Source organism: Colias croceus, chromosome 7 (genome assembly GCF_905220415.1).
Source record: "Colias croceus chromosome 7, ilColCroc2.1".
Taxonomy (NCBI): domain Eukaryota; kingdom Metazoa; phylum Arthropoda; class Insecta; order Lepidoptera; family Pieridae; genus Colias; species Colias croceus.
This window is the reverse complement of record NC_059543.1, coordinates 5,835,685-5,850,511: the sequence shown is the minus strand read 5'-3', so window position 1 is coordinate 5,850,511 and position 14,827 is coordinate 5,835,685. Positions and strand designations below refer to the sequence as shown.

The window sequence follows — 14,827 nt, the reverse complement described above, 5'->3', positions numbered from 1 at the left end:
TCTTTTTTATTTTTTACTTCTCCGTTTTTCAAGTCGGTTGTTTTTAACGTAGTTATTTTTATTGCGTTTTATTATGAACTAGCTGAGCCCCGCGGTTTCACCCGCGTGGCTCAGCTCCTGTTGGTCTTAGCGTGATGATATATAGCCTATAGCCTTCCTCGATAAATGAACTTTCTAACACCGAAAGAATTTTTCAAATCGGACCAGTAGTTCCCGAGATTAGCGCGTTCAAACAAACAAACTCTTCAAGAAAGAACTCTTCAGTCAAAGAAAAACCCGCATAGTTCCCGTTCCCGTGGGATTTCCGGGATAAAATCTATCCTATTTCCCGGGGTAAAAAGTAGCCTATGTCCTTTCTCGGGTATCAAAATATCTCCATACCAAATTTCATGAAAATTGGTTCAGTAGTTTAGGCGTGATTGAGTAATAGGCAGACAGACAGAGTTACTTTAGCATTTATAATATTAGTATGGATGACATGATTGCTAAAGGATTTCGCCCATTCCCTAGACTGGCTTCTACAGTCTAAATAACAAGAGAAATATGAAGTGATATACGGCTGCGCAATATCAAAACATGTCTTGATGTAGCAAGACTAGCAAGTATACATAGTGGTAAATCAAAACATGTTTTGACAATACTTAACAAGTAAAAAAATCATTATAATATATTCTAAGTACTTTATTGAAGAAATAAAACAACTATGGGTTTCAGTAAACAATAAATTTGGATATTTTACATATTTTAGGTGGAAGCTAGCAAGACTAGTGGCGCTGGAAACGATGAGGTGCATACGCCATCACTATGGTACTATGAACACCTCTTATTCTTGGATGAAAAAATCACGCCGACGACAGAGGTTATTGATAATATGGAGACGGATTCTTCCCAGTCACATAATGATGAGGTAAGCTTTAAATATTCATAGTATTAATCATTCTTTCTTGAAAATGTACCCGGCCCTGATTGTTAAAATATTCAGTGAATATTTGTCTAACAGAATTACCATCTGCAGTACGTTGCCTTTCTGTTCTGTTAAGGCCTACTAAGTTGTCATTTAATCTCCAGTCTCCTGGCCGAAAAGTACATGTTTCAGTATCCTCGGTATCAACACAATTTCTTGTTATATAGTTTGATGACTTTTTTCTTAAATAATTGTGCAGTGTGCATGAAGCCATTACAACTTTGGGTACATTATGAACATTAATTTGAATTGGTCTTTTTAATACTCTAAAACGTTCAGCTAAAATACCAAATGCATTTTCTACAATTCTTCTTGCTCTGGAGAGTCTATAATTGAAAATTCTTTGATCATGTGTCAAATTTCTTCTTGGATATGGTTTTAAAAGATTTTCATTAATGGCAAATGCATTATCTGCCACAAAACAATATGGGGCGATAACATTTGAATGCGGTAAAATAGAAGGTGATGGTAAATTTAGTTGGTTCGATTTCATTTTTTCATGAAAAGTTGTATGTTTGAATACTCCACCATCAGAAATACTGCCATTAGAACCTATATTTACATAAATAAACTCGTAATTTGCATTCACAATACCAAGCAGGACTATGCTAAAAGTTCCCTTATAATTATAGTACAGTGTACCCGATTTTGGCGGCTTCTCGATAATAACATGTTTGCCGTCAATAGCACCCAAGCAATGATTAAATTGCCATTTTATTTCAAAGTCTTTAGCTATTTGTAACCAGTCATTTTCTGTTTCAGGAACCTGCAACAAAAAGAGAACGCGTTACGAGAAGAAAGCAAAATGACATTTTAAAGAAACAGTCGGAATTACTAGAGTCTGCTAAAATATTAATATCTGGTGACGGCACATCAGCTGATGCTTTCGGGAACTCCGTGAGTTCTCAGCTCAAGGAGCTCCCAAAAGTACAAAGATGCCTCGCCGAAAAATTAATAGGAGAAACATTGTTCTATGCAAAACTAGGAGTGCTTACTTTTGAAACCTCAATAAATATTAAAAGAAGATCAGTACAATATTTAGGTCAGGGGTACGCGTACCAGCAGCAGGTGCCACAAACATATGCACCATCACCAACACCATCACCTCAGCATCACCAGCCGTCACCATATGCACCATCACCATCACCATCACCACAGCATCACCAACCGACACCATTTGCACCATCACCAACACCATCACCACAGCATCACCAGCCGTCACCATTTGCACCATCACCAACACCATCACCACAGCATCACCAGCCGTCACCATATGCACCATCACCATCACCATCACCTCAGCATCACCGGCCGTCACCATTTGCACCATCACCATCACCATCACCTCAGCATCACCAGCCGTCACCATTTGCACCATCACCATCACCATCCCCACAGCATCGTCAGCCATCACCATCACATAAGTACTCACATACATCACAATCACTTCAACTCAGTCAGCCATCAACGTCATCAACATTACCTCAGCTTCCACCATCATCATACCAGCAACAATTAGATTCCAATTCATTAATTAATTACTTAACCCTTCAGCTGTGGCGGCCATTTTGCACGGTTTCGCGCATCTGTGAAGGCCATTCTGCGTGGTCAGCGCGAAACCGTGCGAGTTATAAACAATGACGATATATTCTCTAAAATTTTGTAGGGAGCTACTTTGTATAACACGTAGTATATTATTATTAGTCTGTGGTATAATTGTATACGTAGTATATTATTATTAGTCTGTGGTATAACTAATATCGTTCGAATCGTTATGAAACAAGCTAATATATAAAAGATATCTTAGTCATAAATTACTTTGCAATAAATAAGTAATTCTAGCTTGAAATCAGGGTGAGCAATTTTTTTTAGTTCATTGTACAAAACTCGTTAAAAATAAATAAATAAATAATTATTCATACAAAAAGGTTTTATTGTATTTACAATAATACATATACAAACTCATTAAATAATAAAAACCATTCATTCCTATACATTTTTTTTAAAATACAAGGCTTACAAAAACATTAGCCATTCCGAGCGGCCGAGCGCCGGGCAAAAAATAGGGACCGTTAATTATTCTTCAATCCAAGTGGTTTAGGTTATTAACTTATATTAAAGTTCGGTTCTTATACTTGACTACAAAAGAGTTTTGGCTGTAAGAAGTTTTTATGTTACGAGAAATGAAACAACAAAAAAAGCACTTGAAAAAAGTACCTCTTGAACTTTGGATACCTGACAGGATGAATTCTGTTACATTTATTTGATGACAGATGTCATGATAAAGCATAGTGTTCATTTACGAATCGTTAAAACAATAAAAGACATATGAAACCTTTGTAAAACATTCCTAAAATCGATGACTAAACCCAATGACGCTGTCGGCGCTGCGCGCGAAATCGAGACGTTGGACGGTAACTTTTTAAAGCGCTAGAGACGCTCGTAGCTACGTTTTTGTTATGTAAACATGTGGATGTATGCCATCCTTGTTCTTCTGTTGATATTTTGTGTTAGTTTGAGTAGGAAAGATATAGTTTACGATATACAATTGTAAAAAATACGACAGAAGGTACGTCACGGTATAATCAAGCTCCAGGAGCGGGGTCCACAGATGCGATTTTTTTGACATCGTTCTTCTAAAGATTTTATAACAGACAAGGGGATAAGCAGCAATCAACAACAGGTAGTCAGAGGAAAGGGGAAGGAGTTAAAAAAATATTTGATTTTTAAAAAGTAATTTTTCAGTGATATTCGTACTTTTCCATTTTAATTTTTACTAGCTTTCCGCCCGCCTTTGTCTAAAACCTAATAAATTATGTACTAAAACCTTCCCCTGAATCGCTCTATCTATAAAAAGAGCAACTATGGAGTTTCTTGCCGGTTCTTCTCCATAGATGCTGCTTTCCGAATCGGTAGTAAATGTTAAAAATATGACGTTTCAAAAGTGCTTCTCGAAGAAGTCTAATTGAATAAATAAATGTTTGAGTTTGAGTTTTAGGAGCCATTATTTAAGAGAAGAAGAAGAAGAAGAATTTGAGTTTGAAAAAAAACCACGTCAAAATCCGTTGCGTAGTTTTAAATATATAAGCATACAAAGGGACATAGGGACAGAGAAAGACACTTTGTTTTATACTATGTATACTATTACTTTAGAAAAATAAATAAACTATTTTTTATATATTAAAGTTGTTTTATTGAATACATACCTTTAGGTAATCTTTGAGTACTCTAATGATAGCTTCGCAGGTCTCTGGTATTATCTCAGACAGTAGTTGTGGTGATATACATGTGCTTAATTTAAGATCATTATATTCTCTTCCTGACGCGAGATATTTTAAAGTTGCCACTAATCTTTCTTCGGCAGTTACAGCTTGCCTCATAACTGTATCGGTTTTCGCTATATATCTTTTCAAAAGATTTAATATTTCATCGAATGATTCTGGAGTCATTCGAAGATATGTTCGGAAATCTTCATCATCCAATTCCTTAAGGAGCCGCATATGACTGTAATTTTCTCTATTTCTATAGTAGAATTTAGCCCATTCTCTTCGTTTTTTCCTTTGTTCCTTTTGCAGCGGTGCTGTAGCAACAATGGTTGCTGCAACCAACGCTATTTTAGCATTTTTCGATAATACCGGTGGCATGAGGCAAGACGTCCGTTCACTACTTCATAACAAAGTCAACTGCATATATTATATTAACTCTATGGTCAACTGACAGCTGGAAGGCCAACCGTCGGACAATCTGTAGCAATGTCGGAATGGTTGCCATGTCGGTTCCAATATGGTTGGCACCAAGAAGCTTATATCTAATACACTGGAGATTTCGGTATGAACATTTGACGTGTAACAAGAAAATTGTTGTGTTTTATCACTTTCACACCTAACTTGGTATTGCCACTGTTAATACGAAGTTTTCCCAAGGCTACTATGTATGCTGTAATATTCTGTGCAAAAGGTTTTTATTTGTACATGAGTTTGTTGATAAATTGCCAACAACGTCATTCAGAAGCATTGTTGGATGAGACAATTATTATTTATGCTAAATAAAATAAGTATCTGGACCAATTATTAAAAAGCGATACTCCCTGATTATGGGTAGTTACCATAATAAAATTGTAGCAACTCTCACTTTGACAATATGGCATAAGTGTCAAAAAAATTGCGTCGCTTCGAATATTTAAGTTAATATTGTTGCGTATTTAATAAATATTTTCCGAATATAATTAATGTATTGCATTGTGAAAAATTGCAGAAGTGTTTGGACACCAAATTCTGGCATAGAATTTCACAGGCAAGTGTATATTTACGTTATTTACAATATTCCTCAATACTCCTGCATTTACCTGTTTAGAATCATTTCAATGGCAAAAATTGTAAAATTTTGCATCATTTTAGAAAGCAGTCATGTTAAATTTGTTATTTTCCTAATACTTTATCATTTTTCAACAAGTTTTCAATAAACAAAATTAACAAGTAAGGTAACCATGATGACGAGTTTTTATGGATAGTGAAGAGAATATATTGTAATAACAATATTATGATGAAATTTAGAACACCATTTTCAAGATTTTTACTAGTAATGAAACAACACTCGACATCGGTATTGCACTCACATGTGTTACATTGAAATTTATACTTTTTTAACTTACCTCATATTTTTTGTTTTAGGTATTTCAGCTTTCCAAAAAGTAAAATAAAAAGAAATATATGTGCCCATCAAGGGTAAAATTACTGAGGATTACGACCCAGAAAAAAATACCTTTTGAAAAATAAACTTTGTAAAGTTAGCTGAAATTTGTGCAAGGCGTTTATTATAAACAGTTTTTCTTTGATGATTTTGGCTTGAAATTGACCCGTCGAAGCAACGCGTTTAAAAAGAAGATCTGAGTAGCTTACAATTTGGTAAACAGCATCTGATGCAAAACACAACTTTCCTCAAATTACAAAGGATGTTAATGCTATATATCGGTTCATAACCAGGCTTTGTAGCCAAGAGTTATTTAAAACTATCATTCTATACCAATTAAAATTGTATGTACCTATAAAGTATGGCCAGTAATATTATAATATAATTAATACTGTTAAAAATACATGTCGTTATTATTTATAGACCATGATTTTTAGTTTTTTCTATTTCGAAAAATCCTGAATATACAAACCAGTGTGGTCACCCACAGAAAGAGACAAAAAACAACACTGACGTCATTCAAGGTTATATTTTCTTGTGACAAGTCAATGGTCATAGTGCAATCTCCAGTGTATTAGATATAAGCTTCTTGGTTGGCACCAACCAAATCGGAGCGTCTGTAGATGCTATAAGGCTGGTTACATAAGCTTGACCGACCATCAGTGCGTACGTCAGTCGCGCTTGTCATATGTATGGAAATTCATAAAACCGTTCATAGCTAGACCAAGAAGCTTATATCTAATACACTGGAGATTGCACTATGACCATTGACTTGTCACAAGAAAATATAACCTTGAATGACGTCAGTGTTGTTTTTTGTCTCTTTCTGTGGGTGACCACACTGGTTTGTATTTTCGAAATAGAAAAAACTAAAAATCATGGTCTATAAATAATAACGACATATATTTTTAACAGTATTAATTATATTATAATATTACTGGCCATACTTTATAGATACATATACAATTTTAATTGGTATAGAATGAAAGTTTTAAATAACTCTTGGCTACAAAGCCTGGATATGAACCGATATATAGCATTAACATCCTTTGTAAATAGAGGAAAGTTGTGTTTTGCATCAGATGCTGTTTACCAAAATGTAAGCTACTCAGATCTTCTTTTTAAACGCGTAGCTTCGACGGGTCAATTTCAAGCCAAAATCATCAAAGAAAAACTGTTTATAATAAACGCCTTGCACAAATTTCAGCTAACTTTACAAAGTTTATTTTTCAAAAGATATTTTTTTCTGGGTCGTAATCCTCAGTAATTTTACCCTTGATGGGCACATATATTTCTTTTTATTTTACTTTTTGGAAAGCTGAAATACCTAAAACAAAAAATATGAGGTAAGTTAAAAAAGTATAAATTTCAATGTAAAAACGAACAATCTTATAACTACATGTGAGTGCAATACCGATGTCGAGTGTTGTTTCATTACTAGTAAAAATCTTGAAAATGGTGTTCTAAATTTCATCATAATATTGTTATTACAATATATTCTCTTCACTATCCTTAAAAACTCGTCATCATGGTTACCTTACTTGTTAATTTTGTTTATTGAAAACTTGTTGAAAAATGATAAAGTATTAGGAAAATAACAAATTTAACATGACTGCTTTCTAAAATGATGCAAAATTTTACAATTTTTGCCATTGAAATGATTCTAAACAGGTAAATGCAGGAGTATTGAGGAATATTGTAAATAACGTAAATATACACTTACCTGTGAAATTCTATGCCAGAATTTGGTGTCCAAACACTTCTGCAATTTTTCACAATGCAATACATTATTTATATTCGGAAAATATTTATTAAATACGCAAAAATATTAACTTAAATATTCGAAGCGACGCAATTTTTTTGACACTTATGCCATATTGTCAAAGTGAGAGTTGCTACAATTTTACTATGGTAGCTACCCATAATCAGGGAGTTTCGCTTTTTAATAATTGGTCCAGATACTTATTTTATTTATCATAAATAATAATTGTCTCATCCAACAATGCTTCTGAATGACGTTGTTGGCAATTTATCAACAAACTCATGTACAAAAAATAACCTTTTGCACAGAATATTACGGCATACATAGTAGCCTTGGGAAAACTTCGTATTAACAGTGGCAATACCAAGTTAGGTGTGAAAGTGATAAAACACAACAATTTTCTTGTTACACGTCAAATGTTCATACCGAAATCTCCAGTGTATAAGATATAAGCTTCTTGAGCTAGACCGACCATACGCACGCGTATTGTCATGTTGATGCGTATCGTCAGGACCGACGGTACGCACTGACGGTCGGTCAAGCTCTGCAACCAGCCTAAGGAATCCTATTCATTGATACAGCCTGGTCGTATTTTATTATTATATCTTATCTATATTATTTAGAAAAGAAAATCGTTACTTATAAGAAAAACATCTACGTTAACCTTGGGCATGAAAAATTACTGCATGGTTTCAAGTTGAACTAGTCAGCGTTTTCTTTTTTTTTCGGCAGCATGTAAGAGTTCTGTGGTGGTAGCATCCAAGGATGGGCCACATATTCCGGCGACAAAACAGATATTGAATTTTCTGGCACCCTTGGTATAGGTAGTAGAGAGTTATATTGATTCCAATGAGGATTAATAAACAGTACGTGCCGATCGTTTCGTTCTTGTAGCGGTCTAAAGTTGCGGAGATTGGGTACATCCCATGGGTCCCATAGTTTTCGAAATTGCTTCATCTGAAAACCAATCGGACAGAATTTATTCTCGTACCTACTTACATAAAAGTTATTTGTATATTTTGAACTCTTGATAAGATAGTTAAACGCGATTAAATAATTATTGTAAGCAAATAACTCTGCTCTGTATCCGATAAGATACATAACATATAAATAATAACACAGACTAATAATAATATACTACATATACAATATAATCAATTGCATAAAGCTCTGCATTCATTCCAAATCAATTTCGTTGTTCGTGTTCGTTGTTCGTGTTCGTTGTTCGTGTTCGTTGTTCGTGTTCGTTGTTCGTGTTCGTTGTTCGTTGTTCGTGTTCGTTGTTCGTTGTTCGTGTTCGTGTTCGTTGTTCGTTGTTCGTTGTTCGTTGTTCGTTGTTCGTGTTCGTTGTTCTTGTTCGTTGTTCGTGTTCGTTGTTCGTTGTTCGTTGTCCGTTGTTCGTTGTCCGTTGTTCGTTGTTCGTTGTTCGTTGTTCGTCGTTCGTTGTTCGTTGTTCGTGTTCGTTGTTCTTGTTCGTTGTTCGTGTTCGTTGTTCGTGTTCGTGTTCGTTGTTCTTGTTCGTTGTTCGTGTTCGTTGTTCGTTGTTCGTTGTTCGTTGTTCGTTGTTCGTTGTTCGTTGTTCGTTGTTCGTGTTCGTTGTTCTTGTTCGTTGTTCGTGTTCGTTGTTCGTTGTTCGTGTTCGTGTTCGTTGTTCGTGTTCGTTGTTCGTGTTCGTTGTTCGTGTTCGTTGTTCGTGTTCGTTGTTCGTGTTCGTTGTTCGTTGTTCGTTGTTCGTTGTTCGTGTTCGTGTTCGTTGTTCGTGTTCGTTGTTCGTGTTCGTTGTTCGTTGTTCGTTGTTCGTTGTTCGTTGTTCGTTGTTCGTTGTTCGTTGTTCTTGTTCGTTGTTCGTGTTCGTTGTTCGTTGTTCGTTGTTCGTGTTCGTTGTTCGTTGTTCGTTGTTCGTGTTCGTTGTTCGTGTTCGATGTTCGTGTTTGATGTTCGTGTTTGATGTTCGTGTTCGTTGTTCGTTGTTCGTTGTTCGTTGTTCGTTGTTCGTTGTTCGTTGTTCGTTGTTCGTTGTTCGTTGTTCGTTGTTCGTTGTTCGTGTTCGTGTTCGTTGTTCGTTGTTCGTTGTTCGTTGTTCGTTGTTCGTGTTCGTTGTTCGTGTTCGTGTTCGTTGTTCGTGTTCGTTGTTCGTGTTCGTTGTTCGTGTTCGTTGTTCGTTGTTCTTTGTACAACGAACACGAACATCAAACACGAACATCAAACACGAACATCGAACACGAACAACGAACACGAACAACGAACACGAACAACGAACACGAACAACGAACACGAACAACGAACACGAACAACGAACACGAACAACGAACACGAACAACGAACACGAACAACGAACAACGAACAACGAACAACGAACAACGAACAACGAACAACAAACAACGAACAACGAACAACGAACAACGAACAACGAACACGAACAACGAACACGAACAACGAACAACGAACACGAACACGAACAACGAACAACGAACACGAACAACGAACAACGAACAACGAACAACGAACAACGAACAACGAACAACGAACAACGAACACGAACAACGAACACGAACACGAACAACGAACAACGAACACGAACAACGAACAACGAACAACGAACAACGAACAACGAACAACAAACACGAACAACGAACACGAACAACGAACAACGAACACGAACAACGAACACGAACTCGAACAACGAACAACGAACACGAACACGAACAACGAACAACGAACACGAACAACGAACAGCGAACACGAACAACGAACAACGAACAACGAACACGAACAACGAACACGAACAACGAACACGAACAACGAACACGAACAACGAACACGAACAACGAACACGAACAACGAACACGAACAACGAACACGAAAAACGAACACGAACAACGAACACGAACAACGAACACGAACAACGAACACGAACAACGACACGAACAACGAACATGAACAACGAACACGAACACGAACACGAACTTGAACACGAACTTGAATTTGAATTAGAATTAGAATTTGAATTCAAACTTGAACTCAAACACAAACACAAATTCGAACACGAACACGAACACGAACACGAACACGATAATAATGCGTTGATCAAATTGTATAAATTGCAACTCTTCCAACGTAGTGAGTGCGCAAACTAAGCTCGAAATGTCTTTGGGGGAAAAAGACTTATCTTGAAGGCCTGATTAAGGTAACATAAAGCAACTTTATAAATGTGAAAAAATTCACGAGCATTGCGTATGCGTGCACTTATTGATAAACAAGAAAAAAAATCAGTTTATCATTTCAATAGCCGGGAAAAAATTGTCAAATAACTTGTTGAAAACGCAATTTTGCTAGACTGCAGCCTTAAGACATTGATTACATATTATAAATTTATAAAGAATAGAAAAAAATTCGATCACGAGGTGGGACTCGAACCCGCATCCTTTTACGCCAATCCGGGGCGCCTCGTGATCAATTTTTTTTCTATTATTTTTAGCTTTAATGCATTTGAATGCCATATTCAACATTGTTACCTGATCTAAAGAAGCGAACAAAGATTTCCTCGGCACCAACCATCTGACTACAAAATTTTCGCCTCGTACTGTGTGCAAACTGCCCCAATATAGAAAATAATCTTCGTAAAACATTGGAAGCAAGTGCGACATGGGGTGCGGGCCTACACGCGTGTGGGTTTGAGCTTCTTGGATCCTTGGAAAACCTTCTATAATCCAGCTGAGGCGTTCATCGGGGTTTACACCATACTGGAAGTGATATTACTCGTAAGCTAGTATACAGTATACTAATAGCATAATATAGTACTATAGCACCAATAATAATTAGCCATGCATCTCAAACTGGCAAGCTAATTTCATAAAAAATTTGAACAATAGACAAACTAGAGATTGACATACGTAATCAGAAACCAATCAAGAAATAATTAATTCGTATGCAATTTTCGTTATACAATCAAATAAAAGACAACTGGATACCAAATAATTAATTCCGTGATCTTAAAGTTTACATAGACTCGACTTTTCGACTTTTTATAGAGACTTCAGTTCCAATCTATAAATTTGAAACTATAACAATATAAATGACGATAATGTGATGAATCACTTATACATTAATGAAATACTGCACCAATGATGCTATAGGCAAAAAAAATGTTATAAAAAATCATTCTTACTTTGATCATATAACAGACTATAACTACTCCGTCAGGATGTCGGAACGCCTCGTCTTGCGTCATATAATCGGCTTTGAAAAACGTAACCTAAAATATATTTAAGATACTTTACCTTATTTAAATTGTATTTTTATAATTTCCATTAAAATACTTTGGCAATTGCCGTATACAATTAATTTTAATGACATAATTCGCCGTGGATACAGTACCATAGACCACATCCACACAGTGCGGCGGATGGTACAGAAAACCCAAGAGTACAATCAGCCCCTGTGCATTGCTTTTGTGGACTATGAGAAAGCCTTCGACTGCATTGAGACCTGGTCTGTTCTGGAGTCTTTGCAGCGCTGCCAGGTTGACTGGCAATATATCGAAGTGCTGAGATCACTGTATGAGGCCGCAACCATGTCCGTCCAAATCCAGAACCAGCGTACGAAATGTATCCATCTACAGCGAGGCGTAAGACAAGGTGACGTTATCTCGCCGAAATTGTTCACCAACGCGTTAGAGGATATGTTTCGGACGCTGGATTGGAAAGGATGAGGCATCAATATCAACGTTCAGTGCATCTCACACTTACGATTTGCCGATGACATTGTCATTATGGCTGAATCGCTGCAAGAGCTGAAGCAAATGTTGAACGACCTAGTTGAATCTTCCGCAAGCATCGGACTCCGCATGAACGCAGAGAAAACAAAGGTAATGATTAACGCTCATGTCTTACCGGAGCCGATAAACATCCAAGGAGTCTCTCTCGAGATTGTTCAAAAGTATGTTTACCTAGGGCAAACGCTCCAACTAGGTGGGAACAATTTCGAGAGAGAAATCAACAGGAGGATACAGCTGGGTTGGGCAGCTTTTGGTAAACTGCGTCGAGTCTTCTCGTCGTCACTACCACAATGCCTCAAGACAAAGGTATTTAATCAGTGCGTCCTACCAGTCATGACCTACGGAGCCGAGACGTGGACACGGACAGTGCGACTGGTCCACCAACTCAAAGTCGCTCAGCGAACTATGGAGAGAGCTATGCACGGTATTTCTCTGAGGGACCAAGTCCGAAACGAAGTAATTCGCCAGAGAACAAAAGTAACCGACATAGCTCAACGAATTAGCAAGCTGAAGTGGCAGTGGGCTGGTCATATGTGCCGCAGAACGGACAACCGCTGGGGCACACATGTCTTAGACCGCGACTCGGCAAACGTAGCGTAGGACGCCCTGCTACACGGTGGAGTGACGACGTCCGCAAGGTTGCTGGCCATAACTGGCGGCAAAGAGCCAACGACCAGGCTCAGTGGCGTGCATTAGGAGAGGCCTACGTCCAGCAGTGGACATCGAAAGGCTGATGATTGATTGATTGACATAATTGGCAATATTAACTATACCTGCATTTCACCTGGATACCTTCTCTTATCAACCGTGTGTTCACTGCCTTCCATCATATGAGCACCCCAATGAAAGTGAATTTGGGATAATACATGTTTCTCGAGAAAAGGGCCACCTTCTAGATATGGCCTTTCTGTTCGCCATTTCGCACCCAACAATACTTTAAAATTTTAAAATAAAAATGAAATATAGACTCGGCTCATCATGAACTATCGGGTACTCCGGGATTGGATATAATAAATTATTGAATTGTTAATTACACACGCATTAAGAGCTAGCGCGCAAGAGCAACTTTTTTCTACGCAACTATTTTGTCTCTCCCATCAACTCTATAGGAAGTTGCGTCGCTACGTGTGCGCACTTTCTTACTAGCCCATAGAGTTGATGGGAGAGACAAAATAGTTGCGTAGAAAAAAGTTGCTCTTGCGCGCTAGCTCTTAATGCGTGTGTAATTAACAATTCAATAATTTATTATATCCAATCCCGGAGTACCCGTCAGTAGCAGCTGTATTGATGTGATAGGTCGAAACTAAAGTCAAAAATAACTTACAAGTAGAAAAAATATTCATATCATGAAGAATGAAGTAAGGTCAGTAAGGTCATTGACCTTTATCACCACGTGAAACTTAAGTTTAAGCTAAGTTTGTTAGTATTCAGGTCATCCATTCGAAACTATGTACTACAAAACGAAACCGTGTATGGTTTAAATATTACAAAGCTTACAAATTTTGACCTCACCGTGTACAAATAGGGGTTAGAAATTTGTTAACTACAAAGTTTGGCCGTCAGAAACAAAGGAAATAAGAGAAAGGGGCTCCTCAGCAGTGATATTATTAATGAATAGAGCTCCACTGGGGGTAGTTTTAAGTTAATCTCACTGTCGTGATATTTTAGATCAAGGCTGCATAGATACATGAATTTACATTCCAAAGGTTAGAAATTCTTATCTTTGTAATAAAAATAAATCGCCAAATGCTAATCGTAAAGCTGAATTTTCTTTCTTTCTAATATTACCCGTATATCCTGTATTGGTAATTTTGATCTTATGCGGGTAAACATCAAAGTTGTACCACTTCAGTTCTGGACACGTGTATCTCAGTGAGTCTGTAATGGAAACTTCGACAGGGGTTGGTAGGTTGCCTTCAATTTCACTTAAGTAATAAATCCATTCCACTGAACCAATTGGAGGGATTACTTTTTCGTCCTTTACAGGTGCTACCTCTTCCTCTTCTATAGGAAAAACTCTATTTTAATCTTATTAACTTATTAATATTATGATTGAATTTGTGAAGGTTTATGTGGTAAAAATGTTTGTGGTCCTATAAGCTAAAATATTTACAGAAATAGTACAGTATAAGTAGAATGTATATCTAATATATAATTTGTGAATAAAATATTGTATTTCATAATATTAATTTTTAAAAAACAAGATCAAATCAAACAAACGTAATGATTGACAATACCTTTTGGTATTACTACTTTGATCATAATTCACTTAAAATTTAATCAATTTTTTTTAATTTTATATAAAATGTTTTTAGAATAAATACATTTTTGGATTTTGTGTAATGTTTTGACAGTTTATTTATCAAAAAATATGAATTATGATTTTGAACTTGTTTTGAACATTTGAAGCTTGATTTGAAGCATTGAAGAATATACACACAGGTTAAATAAAATAATAATTATTAATATATACGTGATAATACTGTGTAGGTACACATCACATGACACAATGATATGGACGATTTTACATGCATTGTGTAATTTAAAAAAAATCCTGTTTTTTTTATAATACCTACTGAAAATGTTCTGCCATTGCGTTGCACGCCTAGGGTTGTAGCGTGAAATAGCTGAAATA

The 14,827-nt window shown here is 36.5% G+C and overlaps 1 protein-coding gene across 1 annotated transcript; it reads right to left on the bottom strand.

Moving 5' to 3' along the window:
• Positions 1-914: 914 nt before the first annotated feature.
• LOC123693234 lies at positions 915-4,750 on the bottom strand. The gene is made up of 2 exons (XM_045638235.1): positions 4,171-4,750; positions 915-1,730 (listed from the first exon to the last, which is right to left on the bottom strand). The coding sequence occupies exons 1-2, from the start codon at positions 4,606-4,608 to the stop codon at positions 915-917; spliced, it is 1,254 nt and encodes a 417-aa protein (XP_045494191.1). The 5' UTR covers positions 4,609-4,750.
• Positions 4,751-14,827: the final 10,077 nt, after the last annotated feature.

What these genes read in the sequence shown, in the direction of transcription:
- LOC123693234 (XM_045638235.1), bottom strand. Translation starts at nt 4,608, where the DNA reads ATGCCACCGGTATTATCGAAAAATGCTAAAATAGCGTTGGTTGCAGCA. An exon ending in TACTCAAAGATTACCTAAAG is followed by an intron (nt 1,731 to 4,170) that starts GTATGTATTCAA and finishes TTTTTGTTGCAG; the next exon opens with GTTCCTGAAACAGAAAATGA.